Below are 17041 nucleotides of genomic sequence, written 5' to 3' on the forward strand. Positions count from 1 at the left end.
CAGTTAACTTGTGCAAGATGTGACAGTGGCGTGAATGCAACATCCTCACATGCTTCAGCTAATCATCACGAGTATTGATCTGCACGCCTCTCCAAAAACTGTAATTAACACCACAGGAAAACAAAACAAAACAAAACAAAACAAAACAAAACTTCCCAGGATCAAAGACGACCGTTCTTAGATCAAGGGTATGAAAATCACAGAATATAAGGGAAGGATACTGAAAACCATGGTTGAGTTCTATTTGCAGAAGAAATGAGATGGCTGGATGTGCTACAAAGATTCACGAAGCTGCTTTTCCTAGAAGTCTGTCTTAGCACACAGCCTTATACAAGACTTAACCTTTCTGATGTTTTGCCGAGTTCACGGTTTGACCAAGGGTAGCCCAAACAAGGAGAGTGTGGTGGGGGTGGGGGGGAGGTGGGGGGTAGGGGTAGGGGTAGTGGCACACAGAACACCACTGAGGTTGGGGCTTGTGTGCGTATCTACATTTGCCTTTCTTTTCACACTGGATGGCCTGACTTACCTGACTTATCCCCACTGAATTCTTTTTTTTTTTTTTTTTTAATGTTTGTTTATTTTTGAGACAGAGAGAGACAGAGCATGAACGGGGGAGGGGCAGAGAGAGAGGGAGACACAGAATCGGAAGCAGGCTCCAGGCTCTGAGCCATGAGCCCAGAGCCCGACGCGGGGCTCGAACTCACGGACCGCGAGATCGTGACCTGGCTGAAGTCAGACGCTCAACCGACTGAGCCACCCAGGCGCCCCCCCACTGAATTATTTAAACTGCTATGCTAGCTTAGCTTTCTATCAGATCATAATACATGCCGGTGTGAAGGACACCCAGGTCCTCAGTAACATTTCTCTTGTTTTAGTGACGTTCTAAAATAGCGCTGCGGCGTATTTCCATTCCAGGAGGATTCATCAACCGTGTTCTCGAAATCTTGTCTGGAATGAAACATCAACTAAGTTCAAAAGTAATTATTTTTTTTATTTCAACTCTATAAAGTATACAACAGGCACTCAGCAACTACAGCTGCAGGAAAAATACAGAGCAAATCAAAGCAGGTTAATTTTATGAAAAAGTTTTTAATCTACATCAAAAGAGTGCAAGTGGTCACTGACCATTTGATGACAGTGGTTGCATTCTGACTAACAAAGGACTCTTTCATGTGGAACAAATTGTAAGAGGACAATCAAATAACCATAGCTGTAAGAATACAAAAGAACCGACCAATTGTAAAAACATCATACAATGAAATAAAGTGGACAGATGATGCCTAAAGAAATGTCCCTTTCCTCGGAAAGCCCAAACCTCTGAGTCACTGTCAGGGTCCCAGAGTTCTGTGAATTCAGGGGCAGATAAGGAGGAGGGCTAACAACACGCTTCCAATGTTTATCTTCCCAGGTCTGTTGCAAACTTGCCTCCTACGTGATTTGCATATACAAGAACTCAGAAAGCATCCTGTTTTGTTGAGGAGTGCGCTAAGGTACGTTTTCCTCATTGGTTTCATAACGACGTGTCACTTGCTGATTCTTCTTTTGAGTTGGGTCGTTACGAATGGAGTCTATAAAATGAGGCATTAGAACTTGACTGCACTAATTTTTTTTTTTTTAACTGGATCTGCACAGCTTAGCAAAACAGGAATACCTGTGTACAGACTGATAGTATGTCATAGATTAATTTGACCTGCACATACATTTATACATTTCACAGAAATGACGCTGTATCTCAGTAACAGATACACAGCTCTGGTACATGTAACAGAAATTAGAGAACAACTTCATCATTTCTGTAATTCATCAATATTATATAATAAAGGCTTAGAAATTGTTAGCAGAAAGAACTGTAAAACGCAGCAAGCTAAGAAAGGACAACATTTTGAGGTGGATTTGTCTTTCTCATGCAGCATAACACCAAATTTGTTTTTTAATAGGATGCCAGGAATTTAAGGCACTTGCAACAATGCCAGATAGCCAGGTCATGTCCTAAACTATGGAACAGATGAAACCATACAGTAGACGTAATTTTCAATAATACCGACAATTATGACATTAATTCAAGTCTACTTGGACCTAAAAACGTTATTCAGTACAAAGAAGATGAAATAATAATGCTGTGAAACACTAAAAAAAGGTATATGTACCACAAAATATCACACGAAAATATCTATTTACATAAATATTTGTCTGTGGTCCTATTGTGAAAGAAAACATCGTTATGGATAATGCACAGATCACCTCTACTGTATGAATCCGTTCTAATTTCCTTACTTTCAGTGTGGTAGCTGACTTCTCTAAGCTCGCCATTAGCTCAGTCCTTTAGAAATGAAACCAGAAAAATTCAAGAGTTGAATTCATGTGTTACACATGTGTGATTCACATGCAAATCCCATAATTTTAAGTAAGAAACGTGACTTGTAAAGAATATCATCAAAATAAATTTGTTTTCAATGCCACATGGATCTGATTCATATGTGAGTAACAAAGAAGGTACAAACATGAAAATCATTGATAGGAAATTTCCAGAAATCATTTTCTCTAACGTATTCAGTGTATCTCAAATATCGGGATGTCCCTTTCCTTTGGCAGTTTTCAGTTTTCCTGTGCGTCAGGATGCACAGAAAGCCCTTATTTCCCAGACTCAAAGTATTAACAAGAAAGTCAGTTAACAAATCACACGAGTTGGCACTATTCTAACTTAGCCAGATGTTCTCCAGTGTAAGAACATGGAGGGGTATGAAAAATTCGGAAATGAAGTGAGATGCGCTTTACGGAGCTGACCGTGAATTTTAGCCCTAGTGTCTTAGGACAGGATTTAAATCCTTACATTTCAATGCCTAAGATTAGATGACTGTTAGCAATTTTTGGAAGATGGTCACCTTTGTTTGCTAGTGATTGCTTTAGACATCCTAATGCAGCGCCACAGGTGACACGAACGAAGACAGAGCGACAGGTGGGAGAGACGGCTGACAGTGCCGTTGAGCTGAATGTTCTCTTCGTTCCTCAGAGAACCTGTACGTTGTTGTCTTAGACTTGAACCATAGTTTCAACATCCACGGTAAGGGCTAACCTCTGGGGTTACTGGGGCATTTGGAAAACTGCGGGAGCAGATTCTCTTAAATAACGACCAGATAAACTTAGTATCTAGCAAATCGTTAGCATGCCTACAGCACTCTTTTAACAAAACTCACTGAACATTGACCATGATATTGAAATTATGTACTTTTACGAGCCCAGTTAAAAGCAATATAAAAATTCTGAAATAGCACTCACAGCTGGATTTTAGCTTGGTACATTTTATATTCTGAAATCTGCAGAAGAAAGTGGGTATCTTGGGGAATAAATTGATCTTAAGCAATTGTTTGCAAAGGCCAGAAAAACACAGGAGTAACCGTAACATCTTGGGGGTCAAAGTTTTAATTTAAAAGTTTAACTTTACTCTGATTATGTTTAATATGCCCTTATAATTTTTATTCCCCAAATGTTTTTTTTAGATCATTACGTGTTGATATCCTATTCTAAAGTAGTCTCAGTATGAAAAAAATCAATGACCGACGTGGACATGTTTTTTGCAGAACCGTCTACGTTTGATTGACTTTAAAAAAAAGAAAATTCTCTCCTGGAACAAGGCAAACTTCAATTTGATGTACCAGATTCACACACAGCTCTAAATCAGCATGACAGCTTGTAAGATTAGGCGTTTGACTACGCAGGTTTAACGCTACCTGTCCAGGAAAAGCTTCCAAATGTCTCTGCTACTTCGAACAGCTCATAGTAGTCAACTCGCCTGCCAACAGAGGATTCGCTTTAAACTGCCGATTCTTCTCCCCTCATGAAAAAGCAAATCAGTCTGGTATTTCCAGATACGTTTCAGGATTGCAATACTTCCGTCCTACTTAATGAAAACTTCTGCTTCACAAATCAGGGTCCTGTGTTCTCCTCTACTCTCACGCATGCATGAACTCACATCGGCTCATTCACAAAAAGGGAATCAACACCTGGCCAGGTCCTGTCCTGTTCCCTGACCTCGCATAAGGAAGGTCCCTCATCTGGTAAATCTTGATGATTTTGTGCTTCCTTCTTCTTCTTTTTGGTTCAGGCCTAAGACAAGAAGCCAGTTGAATGGGTTTTAATCACCTTTCCCCTCAACCCTAGACTATGTTGTGTAAGTGAAATCTGACGGGAGTTTCATTGGTAAATGTAGTGAAAATGCTTGAGTCTCTGGCTACACAGGTGATGATTAGAATTTGTGTTGTCTGCTCGGACACGGACAGTTACAGATGAAAGATATACATAGCACCTATATAGTTTATTTTTATTTTTATTTTTGGACGGATCTTCATCCCTCTCCACCCCCCCCACCCCATCCCCACCCCAAGGGTTGATTTTTATAAAAGGGACTATTTTAAGCCTCAGTCTGAGAATATGTTAGGTAATAAAGAAAAATCAATTGGCTGCTAGTCACTGATTTCCAGGACCATCTTGAAGCACGATATTTGAAACGATATGAAATGGTTTGTGAATTGCTTTTTTTTTTTTTCCACTCTGTCATGCCAATTTATCAAGAAAAGAAACAAACAAATGTCATGCAGGTTGGTTTTTTTTTTTTTTTTCAATCCTCTGTGAAAACGCATATATACCCGCCGTGAGGCTTCATAGCAGTTGTGCTTTGATTGTATCAATTTTTAAAATCTGTCAGAAAGGAAAGGTAACATTCAGCCTCGTCATCAGCACTGTTGGGAAACGAAATCAGGAAACTTCTAGCACTGGTTTGACATGAACGCCGTGACCCATAGATGCGTGGCCCTCTTCCGTATGGTATAGACACCGGCTTGCGCTAATAGATCCCATGGCCTCCCTTGAAGGAAAGGAAGAGCCCCGCTTTGGTACCACGGCAACCGATCGTACCCCATACATTATTTTTTGATCTTGGCCATTCTAGCAAGGTACGGACTCTTTTTCTAGGTTGAAGTGTTTCTTACAGTCTTTCCAATTACAGTCAGAGCAAAGCAAGATCATTGCAACGACAGGAAACCTCTCTTTACTGGCGAAGGGCTTTGCTTCAGGACCACCCTGTCAACTGCTATTTTTAGGATCAAACAGAAAACATGTAAAGAGCACTACTGTCGTCTAAGCAAGAAGTCCTCATGCCACTGGAGTTACTGGAGCAGCATCGATCAAAGGCATCATGGTGACCCCGAGCACTGATCTTCTCTCCGTCCCTCAGGTTTGCTGTCAGCCGTGTCTCAGAGAAAGCTGACTTCAGCAAGGCAGAAGCAGGTAAGAGAAATACATTAGAAGTCTATGTCCCAGCCCGAGTTGTCATCAGGTGGTGGTTCCTCACTGTCCTCAGGGAAACTGTCAAAATTGCTTGTGTCTGTGGGTGATGCAACCTACAAATGAGAGAGGGCGTGACGGAGAAGGGATTTCTTGATTTTTGGGTTTTTTGTTTTTTTTTTTAGTAAAATCCCAAACTAGATTTTTAAAAAGCATTCTTTATTCATTCCCCGATCAGTGACTGTTGTTTGAATGGCTACCAGGTGGCAGGCTTTGTGCTTTTTACTGGGGCTAAGGGCGGTGAATAAAAAAAGACATTGCTCGGGGCGCCTGGGTGGCGCAGTCGGTTAAGCGTCCGACTTCAGCCAGGTCACGATCTCGCGGTCCGTGAGTTCGAGCCCCGCGTCAGGCTCTGGGCTGATGGCTCGGAGCCTGTTTCCGATTCTGTGTCTCCCTCTCTCTCTGCCCCTCCCCCGTTCATGCTCTGTCTCTCTCTGTCCCAAAAATAAATAAACGTTGAAAAAAAGAAAAATTAAAAAAAAAAAAGAATCTGCGATGTGAGCCACGGTAACGGGGTTTTTGTTTGCGAATAGGCATAAGCACTGACACAGAAATAAATCTCAGAAGTAGGGAAAATGTTTCTGAATAAAGAGCGGGCTTGAGTTAGTCCCGGGGGAAGGAAGCATATACCTGAAAGGCTCAGGACCACAAAGCGGTCTGTGCCTTTTCGTAAAGATGCAGCATTAAACAGAAATACGTAAAAATGCAATCAACTGAAATCTATTTCAAGTTAATACAGTCCAAACACTGAGTCACCCTCACTGGGCTGCTATTTAACAAAAACCCCGATATGTTCAGAAAAGACAGTTAAGGAACGAGAGTCCTTTTCTTTTAGAGTCCGATAAAAGGATAAATAAATTAGAACGAATAGTTGAAACAGGTAATGATAGAATACACATACAATAACCATCTCCTAACTGGCCTGTTTTTAAGGTTGCATTTTAGATACTATTCTAATGTGGTACTTCTATAGTTTATTTAATCTGATCACAGGATAAAACCTTGTCACACAAGTATTAACTGGGAAGTCTACTTACGCTTGGTATTATAGGAGGTGTCAAGGTGCCTTTTCTTAAGCCTTCCCAGTTAAAGCCCTCAAACCATCTAGGAAAGGGAGGAGAAAAAGGAGCTCGTTAAAGGCATTTTACTTTAGCTGAAACCACGTTCCAACATATTTGATGTGGAAATATCCATACCGGATGGAAAGCAGAAAGGCGAACATTTTCAACGTGACATAAATGTATCCTGTGTCATTGAACACTTTTACAGTTGTTTTATACAATGCATATTTTAAAAATCTAATTGTTGAAATATTTAACATCGGTTACAAATAACTCCTTTGTCCCCCTGGCACAATGTCTGTATGACCTTGTTCCTGTACTATCATTATAACTTAATAAGTGTCGTGATACCCTTAGCCCATGATCTACTTGGACATCTTATTTTAAGGCAATGGAATCAGGGCATGAAAGTCAGGACAGAAAATTATTTTTCCAGCTTTGCACTGATTCCTTGGGCTGCCTAATTAACGTTTTCACATCACTATATTAGTCAGGTCTAATTCTGACTTGGTACTGTTTTTGTGTTCGTAGAAGAAAACATTGAATATGCAATACTAGGGTCATAATAATTTCTAGTAAAATGTCATTTTTAGTTAAGTGTTAAAAAAATGAAGGTATTTGTGTTCAGATTTTCTGTGAAAATGAGGAGCAGATAACACTAAGTTTTTTGTTTCTGTTTTGTCTTTAAAAGTTTTCAGCAGTAGCAAATGCATACACCAAATTCTTAGCAGGTGTTTTAGGTATTTATAGATACTTCGGTAAGTAAGTTCTTTTTGCACAGATGTGAATTTCCTGTGGGTGTTACACAGACAGACTAATAAAAAACAACAATTGGGTCTTAGATTAGCACTCAGATATCCAATTAACTAGGTAAGGTTTAATATTTAAGATGCTGCCATCACTTAAAAACAACGCTGTACTCAGTACTATGTTTTATCATCTAATTGGGAAGCGGGTGGAAAAATATATTCCAGTTTTAGTCTGGGAAATGAGGCGTGATATGGTGGAGGACTTGTGTTTTTGATATTCTGGTAGAGAATAGAATTCTAGAATCCACCTAGAATTCAATCGATCAATCTAGCTCACATTTCCTCTTGGTGCCAGAGAGGAGCAATGCTCCTTAGCGTGAGCTGGGAGAAACTGAATTCAGTGAATCGGTCACTTAGCATGGCACAGGGTCGCGTGTGGCTGTGCTGTCCCCAAAGGCTAACTGGTCTGAACGTCCCCTCCAGTGTTCCCGTGGGCTAACTGGGTCAGTCACACAGCCAGTAGCTTAAAAAGAACAGCCTGGGGAGGGGCTTTCTGGACCCTCCCACAGAAAGGTCAAGGGAAGAACACTTACTTGTGCTTTTGAATGTCTTTGACGCCATTTTTCAAATTCCCTAGTCTTTCTGATGGGTTATCCCTGGAAAGAAAACAGCTGTAAGGGATCCAATCATGTTCCCATCATGATCCTTTCAAACGTCACGTGGCCAAACGCTTACCTGCATAGTTTTTTAATTAAATTAGCAGCATTTTTGACAATCTTCTTTGGAAATTCTATCATGTCAATCCCCCTCAGTATGATGTTATAGGTTTTCATAGGGTCTGGGCCTGAGAATGGCGGGCTGCGAAGGTGAGAGGTGAAAAGAGAATCACTTGTATTTTCTAAATAAGAAATCCTAAACTGTTATAACTCCACCAGTCTTATTTGGGGACATGTATTAGTCGTGGTAACACGGAACGATGCTGGATTAATAGCAAAACCATGTGGAAACCTTCGTGAGTAAATCATGTAGCAAAACCATATACGGGGTGTGCCTGGATGGCTCAATCGGTTAAGTGTCCCGCTTTGGCTCAGGCCATGATCTTGCGGCTTTAACCCCCCCGCGTTGGGCTCTGTGCTGACAGCTCGGAGCCTGGAGCCTGCTTTGGATTCTGTGTCTCCCTCTCTGTCTGCCCCTCCTCCACTCGCTCGTGCACTCTCTTCCTCAAAAATAAATAAACTTGACCTATATATGGTTTGGCGGGGCGTGGTTGTTTGTATTTTTAATGTTTATCTGCCCTTCCTCTCATGTCTTGTTAGTCTTGCTGTCCTTGGCCATTCAAGACGTGGCTTCCACTTTCTAGCCCTTTTCCTGCACCTGTCAGCTCACTGATTACACGCAACATGAAGTCCAAAATCACTAGACGGCTCCAAGGATGCCAGTAATAGGACTCCATCTCCTGCTAACACCACCCTCACTCGCTGGGATCAGGACGCCATGTCTGCTCTCTGAAATACCAAGCATCTTCGCATCTCAGAATGCGGTTTGTTTCGCCTGGAAGGTTCTTCCCATATTTACCTGGCTAAAGGGTTATGCCGCTTTCCCAAAAAAGGTCTACTCCGATCAACCTACGGGACGGAACTGATCCCGTCACCTCTGTCAACCAACATAATGTGACAATTTAGTCTACTACTTGAATTTAAACTTGATTGTATTTTTTTTAAAGTAATCTCTACACCCACTGTGGGGCTCAAACTCACAACCCAGAAATCGAGTCGTATGCTCCACAGACTGAGCCAGCCAGGCACCCCTTGAGTTTAAACTTAAAAGAGTCACCTGCCATGATCTCTTCCACATCCTTTAGCTTTTTCACAACATCTAGCCGTCCATTTCCCCCTGGCATTACCTATTCTTGCTTCCTCTGTTGGAGAGTAATTGACCACATAAGCAAATGTTTACTTCTGGGCTCTCTGTTCGGCTCCCATGGTCTGTGTGTCTACTTTTGTGCTTTGTTCTTCTTTCTTAGGATTCCTTCTGCTATTCAGGGTCTTTGGTGGTTTCATACGGATTTTAGTATTATTTGTCCTAGTTCTGTGAATAATGCTATTGGAATTTTGATAGGGATCGCGCTGAATCTGTAGAGTGATTTGGGTAGTATGGACATTTTAACAATACGAATTCTTACAATCCAGGAGCACAGACCATGTTTCCATTGGCTCCCAATTTCTTTCATCAAAATTTAATAGTTTTTGGAGAACAGGTCTTTCACCTCCTTGGTTAAATTTATCTTTAGTAACTTTATTTTTTGGTGCAATGTAAATAGAATAGCTTTCTTAAGTTCTCCTTCTGCTTTGTTATTAATGAATAGAAAGACAACAGATTGCTGTGTATTAATTTTTTGTCTTCCAACGTTACTGAATTCACTTATTATTTCTAACGGTTTTTTGATGGCGTATTTAGGGTTTTCTACGTGTAGTACTGTGCCATCTGCAAACAGTGACAGTTTAAATTCTTCCTCACCACGTTGGATGCCTTTTATTTCCCTTTCTTGTCTGACTGCTTCAGCTATGACTTCCAGTACTATGTGGAATAACAGTGGTGATAGTGGAAATTCTTGTATTGTTTCTGGATCTCTCAGTTTCTCCCCATTGAGTATGATGTTAGTTGGGGTTTTTTCATATACGGACTCTAATATGTTAAGGTATGTTCTTTCTAAACCCGCTTTGTTGAGGGTATTATATACAGATGCTGAATTCCGTCAAAACCTTTTTATGCATCTGTTAAGATGATCATATGGGCTTTACCCTTTTTCTTGTCAATGTGGTCTATGATGTTGATTGATTTGAGAATACTGAACCACCCTTGTATCCCCAGAATAAATCCCACCTAATCGTGGTGAGTGATCCTTTTAATGCATTATTGAATGTGGTTTGCTAATATTTTGTTGAGAATTTTTAAATCCAGCTTCTTCAAGTATATTGACCTGCAGTTCTCTTTTTTGGTAGTGTCTTTGGTTTTGGTATCAGTGTAATACTGGTCTTATATAATGAAGGTTTCTTTTTATTAGTAATAGGTTGGGGAGACTAGCTAGCTATCAGTTCTTCCTTAAATGTTGGGTAGAATTCACCTGTGAAGCCCTCTTTTCCTCAGCTTTTGTTTATTGGGTTTTTTTTTTTTTTTTTTTTTTACTAGTTATAGGTTTGTTTTTAAAACAATTTTGTTACTAGTTATAGGTTTGTTCAGATTTGCTATTTCTTCCTGATTTTGTTTTGAACAATTGTGTATTTCTAGAAATTTATCCATTTCTTTTAGATGGTCCACTTTGGTGGCACATAATTTTTATAGTATTCCTTCTCTAATAACCTTTGCATTTTGGTACTGTTGGTTGTTACTTTCCTTTCACTTCTGATATTAATTATTTGGATTCTCTTTTTTCCTTCATGAGTCTTGCTATATAGGCTTCTCAATATTGTTTCTCTTTTAAGAAAACAATACTCACTTTCATTGATCCTTTGTATTCTTTTTTTTTTTTTTTTTTGGTCTCTCGTTTATTTCCTCTCTGATTTTTATTATTTCCTCTCTTCTAATTTTGTCTTTGTTATTTTTGTAACTTCTTTACTGTTTCAAATTTCCTTTTTAGAACTGCTTTTGCTGCTTCCCCAAGATTTTGGATGGTTTTGTTTACATTGTCTCCGTGTTTGTTGTTGCTGCTGGTATCTGTGTATTTTTAAATATTCCCTCTTTGATTTGTTCGTTGAGAAATTGGTCGTTTGGTAGCACGTTGTTTAGCCTCTTTATGTTTTTGGGTTTTTTTCTTTTTTGTAACTGATTTGTAGTTTCATACCATTGTGGTTGGAAAACATGCTTGATATGATTTCAATCTTAAACGCATTGAGACCTGTAGCCTAAATTGTGCTCTATCCTGGGGACTGTTTCACGTGCTTCTTTTCATTCTGAAAAGAATGTGTATTCTGCTACTGTTGGATGGAATGGGCCATATCTGTCTGTTATGCCCATCTAGTCTAATGTGTCTTTCAAAGACACTGTTTCCTTACTGACTTTCTGCCTGGATGACAGGTCCATTGACACAAGTGGGGTGTTAATGTCCCCTGCTATGTTGTCTTACTGTCAATTTTCCCTTTATGTTCAGACTTGCTTAATGTACTAAGGTGCTCCCATGTTGGTGGATCGGTATTTACAACTGTTAAATCTTCTTGTTGGATTGATCCCTTTATCTCTATGTAACACTCTTCTTTGTCTTTGTTACAGTCTTTTTTGGTCTATTTTGTCAGACGTAAGTATTCTTACTGAAGCTTGTTTTGTCTTGTTTGTTTGTTTGGCTTCCTTTTGCACGCAATATCTTCCCCCCCCCCCCCCCACTTTCAGTCTGCATGTGTCTTTAAAGTTTGCCTCTTGTAAGCAGCATACAGTTTTGTCTTTATTTTATGTGTATCTTTTATACATTTTAGTTTGTGGTTGCCATGAGGTTCATATATAACAACATCCTAAGTATATAGTAGTCTATATTAAGTTGATGGTCACTTAAGTTAAACACATTCTGAAAGAACTTGATTTTTACCCTCCCCCACCACTTTGTGTATATACTGTCATATTTTACAGCTTTTTCTTTTATGAGTTGCCTTAATAATAATATATATAAAATATATATTATCTATAAAATAAAATAAAAATAGATTGTATTTATATAATTATATATTATAATTATATAAATTAATATATATTTTATATTTATATAATATAAACTTATAATAAATATTAATGCCTTAATATTAATAAAATCAAGTAGTTGATTTTACTACTTTTTCTTTTAACCTTCATACTAGCCTTAGAAGTCATTGCTCTAGTCCCTTTACTGTACGTTTACTTTTATTAATGAAGTTTTTTTTCACTATTTTCTTCTGGTTATTAAAGAACTCCCCTTAACCATTTTTTTTTTTGATTTTCTGGTAAACTCTTTATTGCTCCTTCAAATCTGAACGATAAACTTGCTTGGTGGTGTATAATCTTTGACATTGATAAATATGTGCCATGGGTTCATCTTGTTTGGAATTCTTAGGGCTTCCTGAACGTGGATGTCTACTTCCTTTCCCAGGGTAGGGAAGTTTTGAGTTATTATTTCTTCAAACATGTTGTCTGCTCTTTTCTCTCTGGGACCCAGATAATGGGAATTATTGTTTGATGTTGTCCAAGAGATTCCTTAACTTCAATTTTTTTTAATTCCGCCCCCCCCTTTTTTTTTTTTTTTTTTTTTGCTGTTCAGCTGGGGTGCTTTCCATTTGCTCTGTCTTCTAGATCACTGAGCCATTCTTCTCTCTTCTAATCCACTATTTACTCCCTTTAGTGTATTTTACATTTCAGTTACTGTATTCTTCAACTCTGGTTCTTTTCTTGGTGTTTTCTATTTGTTAAAGTTCTCACAGAGTTCACCCATGCTTATCTCCATTTACCTTTTTTGAAGTTTTGTGTTCTTTCATATGGACCACATTCCCCTCTCTCCTCATTTCGATCGACTTTGTTTCAATGAATTACAGAACAGCTGCTTCTCCTAAACTCGAGGGAATGACCTTCCGTATGGTCATCCCTGTGTAGACCGTGTTTGCCTGCTGACTTTGGCTGGCTCTACAGAGCTGTAGCTGTCATGGGCTCTGGATCCTGGGCCGCCCTGTTGGGGCGGTTCTGGGGCTGTCTGTGCTAAGGCCCCACTGGCAGGACAGCTGAAGTGGGTAGAAGCCAGGGGTCATGGGACCCTCCACGCAGAGGGCCCCCTGGCAGGACAGCTAGAGTCGAGGTGGGCATGGGCCAGGGGTCCCAGGGCACTTGACACTGAGTTGTCTTGGCAAGTCATGGAGAGCCAAAGTAGGGCATGTCTAGAGTATTCTGTGCCTGTCTTACCTTGGTGAGATGGCTGGAGTCATAATGAGCACTGACCAAGGATGTCCACGCTGGTGGGACATCTGGGGTCAGGGGGCTGGGGCTCCCTGTGGTGGAAAGTCAGCTATGGTGCCTGGGCTCTGCTCCCCTCTGTACTATCAAGGTGGAGGGGAAACATAAGTAGAGGTACCTGCCAGCTCCTGAGGACTACAGGGAGTCCCCACCACTTGGCAGCGTTCTAGGGCTGGTTCTGTTATTTGAAGTTGCCCTTTTAAGCCATGACTTAAGGTTCTGTGCCCGGGGCAGATGCACCCGCTCACCGTTTCTCTGTACGTTCCTCCCCACTCCAGCTCGTGGTGTTAGGGGTGGGGGTCCCCTCTGTTCCTGTTTCCCCAACTCTCTCTGTATCCCTTGTCATCTACGTGGCCTCTCTCTCTCTTGTGCTAAAGCCAGTCAGGCAGCCCTCAGGTTCCCAGTAAGTTTTTCTACATACAACTTCTCCATGTCTTTGCCCTCTATTGCCCTTCTAGTGAAGCCATGGGATGTCCTTTCCTTGCTCTGTATGTCTGAGACCTCTACCCAGCCTTCTTCTGAACTCTGGTTTATAATGACCCTACTACTCATTGTCCCCCATGCACGGCACGGTGGGGTGTTTGTTTCTCTTTTTGTTGGGGATCTTCTTTTCCTTGCTGATGGCTATAAGAGCATGACACAGAAGACCTGCAAACTATTCCCGTTTCATTTAGGTATAATACTTGTCAACATGTCCTCTTATCTCTATAAATAGTTGACCCTAGATATTTTTATACCACTATTACCTCCCTTGCTTCATTGCTGGCTAAGCAACTAGGCTCAAAGATCTCACAGAAAGACACTGGGTTTTTCCACATTCTCACATATGTACAAGGAATTCGTAATGATGAGGGCAAAGGTTGACGTTGAGTTCCCTGCCCTCATCCAACCCATTTTAGAGTTTGTTTGACGAATCCCTGGGCACTTGCATAATTGCTTGAAGTGCTGGACCAAGATATGGTGAAATGTGCTTTAAGATGGTCTAATCGGAGTGACAAAGGCAGGAGCGTGCAGCTGTTGGCTGATCTATTTTTATCAGCAGTTCTCTGCCAATGTCCATACCTGCCAGTCAGAAGTTCATACATTAGGATTCCCAGTGACCAGTAGTCGGCTGAAATGTCATGGCCTTTGTTCAGGATGATCTCTGGAGCCACGTACTCTGGAGTCCCACAAAAAGTCCAAGTTTTCTTTCCAAATCCTATTTTCTTTGCAAAGCCAAAATCGACCTTACAAAGAGAGAAACGCAAGTTATTTCAAGGCACTTACTTACTTTCAAGCTGAAAAGCAGTAAGGTACGTAGCTGAAGTGCACGGAATAATAATAAAAACAGATGCATATCACCACAGTCCTATATTCCCAAAGGAGTCATCTGTGTTTCAAGCAAAGCCTCCCTGAGCAAAGTCAGTGTAATAGGAAAAGTTAAAACCTGAGTATAGGCTGAAACTCACATCATTAGAAATACAGGTAAACCTTTCTTTCCAGAAACAGCTTCCATTTTTTCCTCCTTTCCTGACCATGGAGGTCGGGCCATAACCGCTTTACTTAAAATTTTTAGAAGTCTAGGTGGACCTACTTGACACATTTTCCAGAATATGCATGATTTCTGCTGGATTTAGGAAGCCGACAATTCATTTAGCAATGAGAAGCCATTGGACTGCTCAAGGAACCTAGTAACAAAATGTATCCCTGCCCCGAGTACACAGAAACAGAGATACAATGCAAATGTGTCCTTCATTTTTCTAGAAATCTTTCTGGACGGAGGAGCATCGAATGCAGAAAACCTTTTTTTCTAAAACGATTTGGTTGAGAACACAAATAATGAACAGCCATTGATTTGATTTCCTTGAAAACCATATGCTGACTAAAAAGTCCAAAAGTTTAAAAAAATAGCCAGGCAATGACAGATTCAACGTCCACAAAAATTGTACATTTTATAACAGAACTTCCCTCCTACAGTAAATCTTTAGAGCGCTTGACAGATTTTATTATTATGATCATTACTATTACTATAATTCAAATGGCCTAAATAACATTGACTAGCGAGCGATTTTTTTTTCCTGTTAAGATTGTACTTAAATCTAAAATGTTAAAAGGATTCATGGTTTTCTATGATGTAAGTAGTCATTCCCTGTGAATGGCAGAAAGTGGACAAGAGAAACGTCTACAAAGCTCTTCTAGAGGTCTATGAACACGTGTCCACAGGTCCGAGTCCATTTAAACACATCCTGCCAAGACAGTATTAAGACCTAGCCAATTTAATTTCTTACAACTTTTGCATCATTTGAAAGAAGAGTTGAAAGCAGTAATGCAAAGATATGCTCTTAAGAAAAGTTATAGCATTTACACAGGAAAAGGAGGTTTTAATGTTAGGAAATGAACACAGCTTTATGAACAGATGTTTTAAACCCGCGGGGCAGAAACCGTGCGTAAAGGGCACTGACCAGTTTGGTGTAGCCTCGGTGATCCAGGATGAGATTTTCTGGCTTGAGGTCCCTGTAAATGATTCCTTTGGAATGCAGATAGGCGAAGGCTTCCACCACACACGCGGTGTAGAATCTGGTCGTAGAATCTTCAAACGAACCTCTGAGACACAGAAAAAGAAAGTATACAAGATGTTCGTTTCTCTGATAGGGTTTTATTTATTTTGTCCTCATTTCATTATATTCCTGTGCCAAACTTTGACCCTGGAGACCAATGTCCTGTGGCCAAATGCCATGTGATGGGTGCTGCCTTGGGTTTTCAAAAGCCCTTGAAGACCACATCCAGAACTGCTTTGCCCTGACAAATGAGATAGTTAACTCTACCCTCCCGTAAGCACCGAGGCAGAGTTCAGCTTCATACCTCCTTCGATAAGCTTCCCAGCACCAACCCCCCCCCCCCCCCCGCCATCCTCTAACGAGACACAGCAGTGGACAGGGAGGAGACGAAGCCTATTTTAGAGCTGTCTACCAAGGGTTGGGTTTGGTAAAGCAGAAGTTTATGGGTTCAGTCGTACTTATTTTTAGAGGGCTCGGTTTTGAATCTTCCTAAATAATACAGATACGGTTCATAAGAGCATGAATAAAAAGGTTAATGCTTCCAGACAGCCACTTTGGAAATGAGCTGTGATGCTGTGTCGCAGTCATATATCACAAGCTAAATAGCCTGCTTTCCAAAATTTTGCCAGCAAGAGAAATAACACCTATGTCCCACACTACTGCCTTCTTACTAGAAAAGATGGGGCAGAGAGATAAGTAGAAGGGAAAAGGTACTCGGAAGGGAATATAGATTAGTAAACTTGATTCTTACGTTAGGCAAAGAACACTCACACTCTCTGTCCTCACTCTCTTTATTTAATGAAATAACAATAAAGGGAAGAAGAAAAAAAAACATTGGCATCTAAGGTTAGCTCCTTGGTTCCACAGCAGAAACTTTATACTTTAGCTGTTTTTTTCTTCCAAGAAATTCTTTAATTAAAAAAAGAATATTTTATATTTGAGAAAGAGAGAAAGAGGAAGCAGGGGAGGGGCAGAGAGATGGAGACAGAATCTGAATCAGACTTCAGGCCTCTGACCTGTCAGCACAGAGCCCGACGCGGGGCTCGAACCCATGAGCCATGAGATGATGACCTGAGCCGAAGTCGCACGCTTAACCGACTGAGCCACCCAGGCGCCCGTAGAATCTTAAATATAACTACAAAGATGCTAGTGTCTCTCTTTAACAAAGTCTGAATTGTGAATTTATAAGGTCAAGAAAAAGTTTCCTTGAGAAGTGCATCTATATTGGGAAATAACAGGTTGTATGTTGCAATTGTCTTTGGACTGGGAACTACCTTTGCAGAGCAAACACTGTGTAATTCCGCATCTTGACAAGGGGGTTGGGGTAGTGCCTGGCAGGTCGTTTTTCTTTGCCCTGAAATAAGTATGCTTGTCCGTCAAGAGCAACAGATTT

General features: G+C 40.4%; 1 protein-coding gene across 5 annotated transcripts in view; it reads right to left on the reverse strand.

The window, feature by feature from the left end:
* Positions 1 to 970: 970 nt before the first annotated feature.
* PRKG1 (protein kinase cGMP-dependent 1) overlaps positions 971 to 17041 on the reverse strand; it is a 1258994-nt gene continuing 1242923 nt past the window's right edge. For all 5 annotated transcript variants that reach the window (XM_045439410.1, XM_045439409.1, XM_045439412.1 and 2 more), the window contains 6 exons: positions 15553 to 15694; positions 14174 to 14337; positions 7886 to 8008; positions 7744 to 7806; positions 6378 to 6444; positions 971 to 5396 (listed from right to left, as the gene is read on the reverse strand). In XM_045439410.1, the coding sequence (XP_045295366.1) occupies positions 5298 to 5396; positions 6378 to 6444; positions 7744 to 7806; positions 7886 to 8008; positions 14174 to 14337; positions 15553 to 15694 (658 nt within the window). In that variant the 3' untranslated portion in view covers positions 971 to 5297. The remainder of the gene's footprint in view (positions 5397 to 6377; positions 6445 to 7743; positions 7807 to 7885; positions 8009 to 14173; positions 14338 to 15552; positions 15695 to 17041) is intronic.

Source organism: Leopardus geoffroyi, chromosome D2 (assembly GCF_018350155.1).
Source record: "Leopardus geoffroyi isolate Oge1 chromosome D2, O.geoffroyi_Oge1_pat1.0, whole genome shotgun sequence".
Taxonomy (NCBI): domain Eukaryota; kingdom Metazoa; phylum Chordata; class Mammalia; order Carnivora; family Felidae; genus Leopardus; species Leopardus geoffroyi.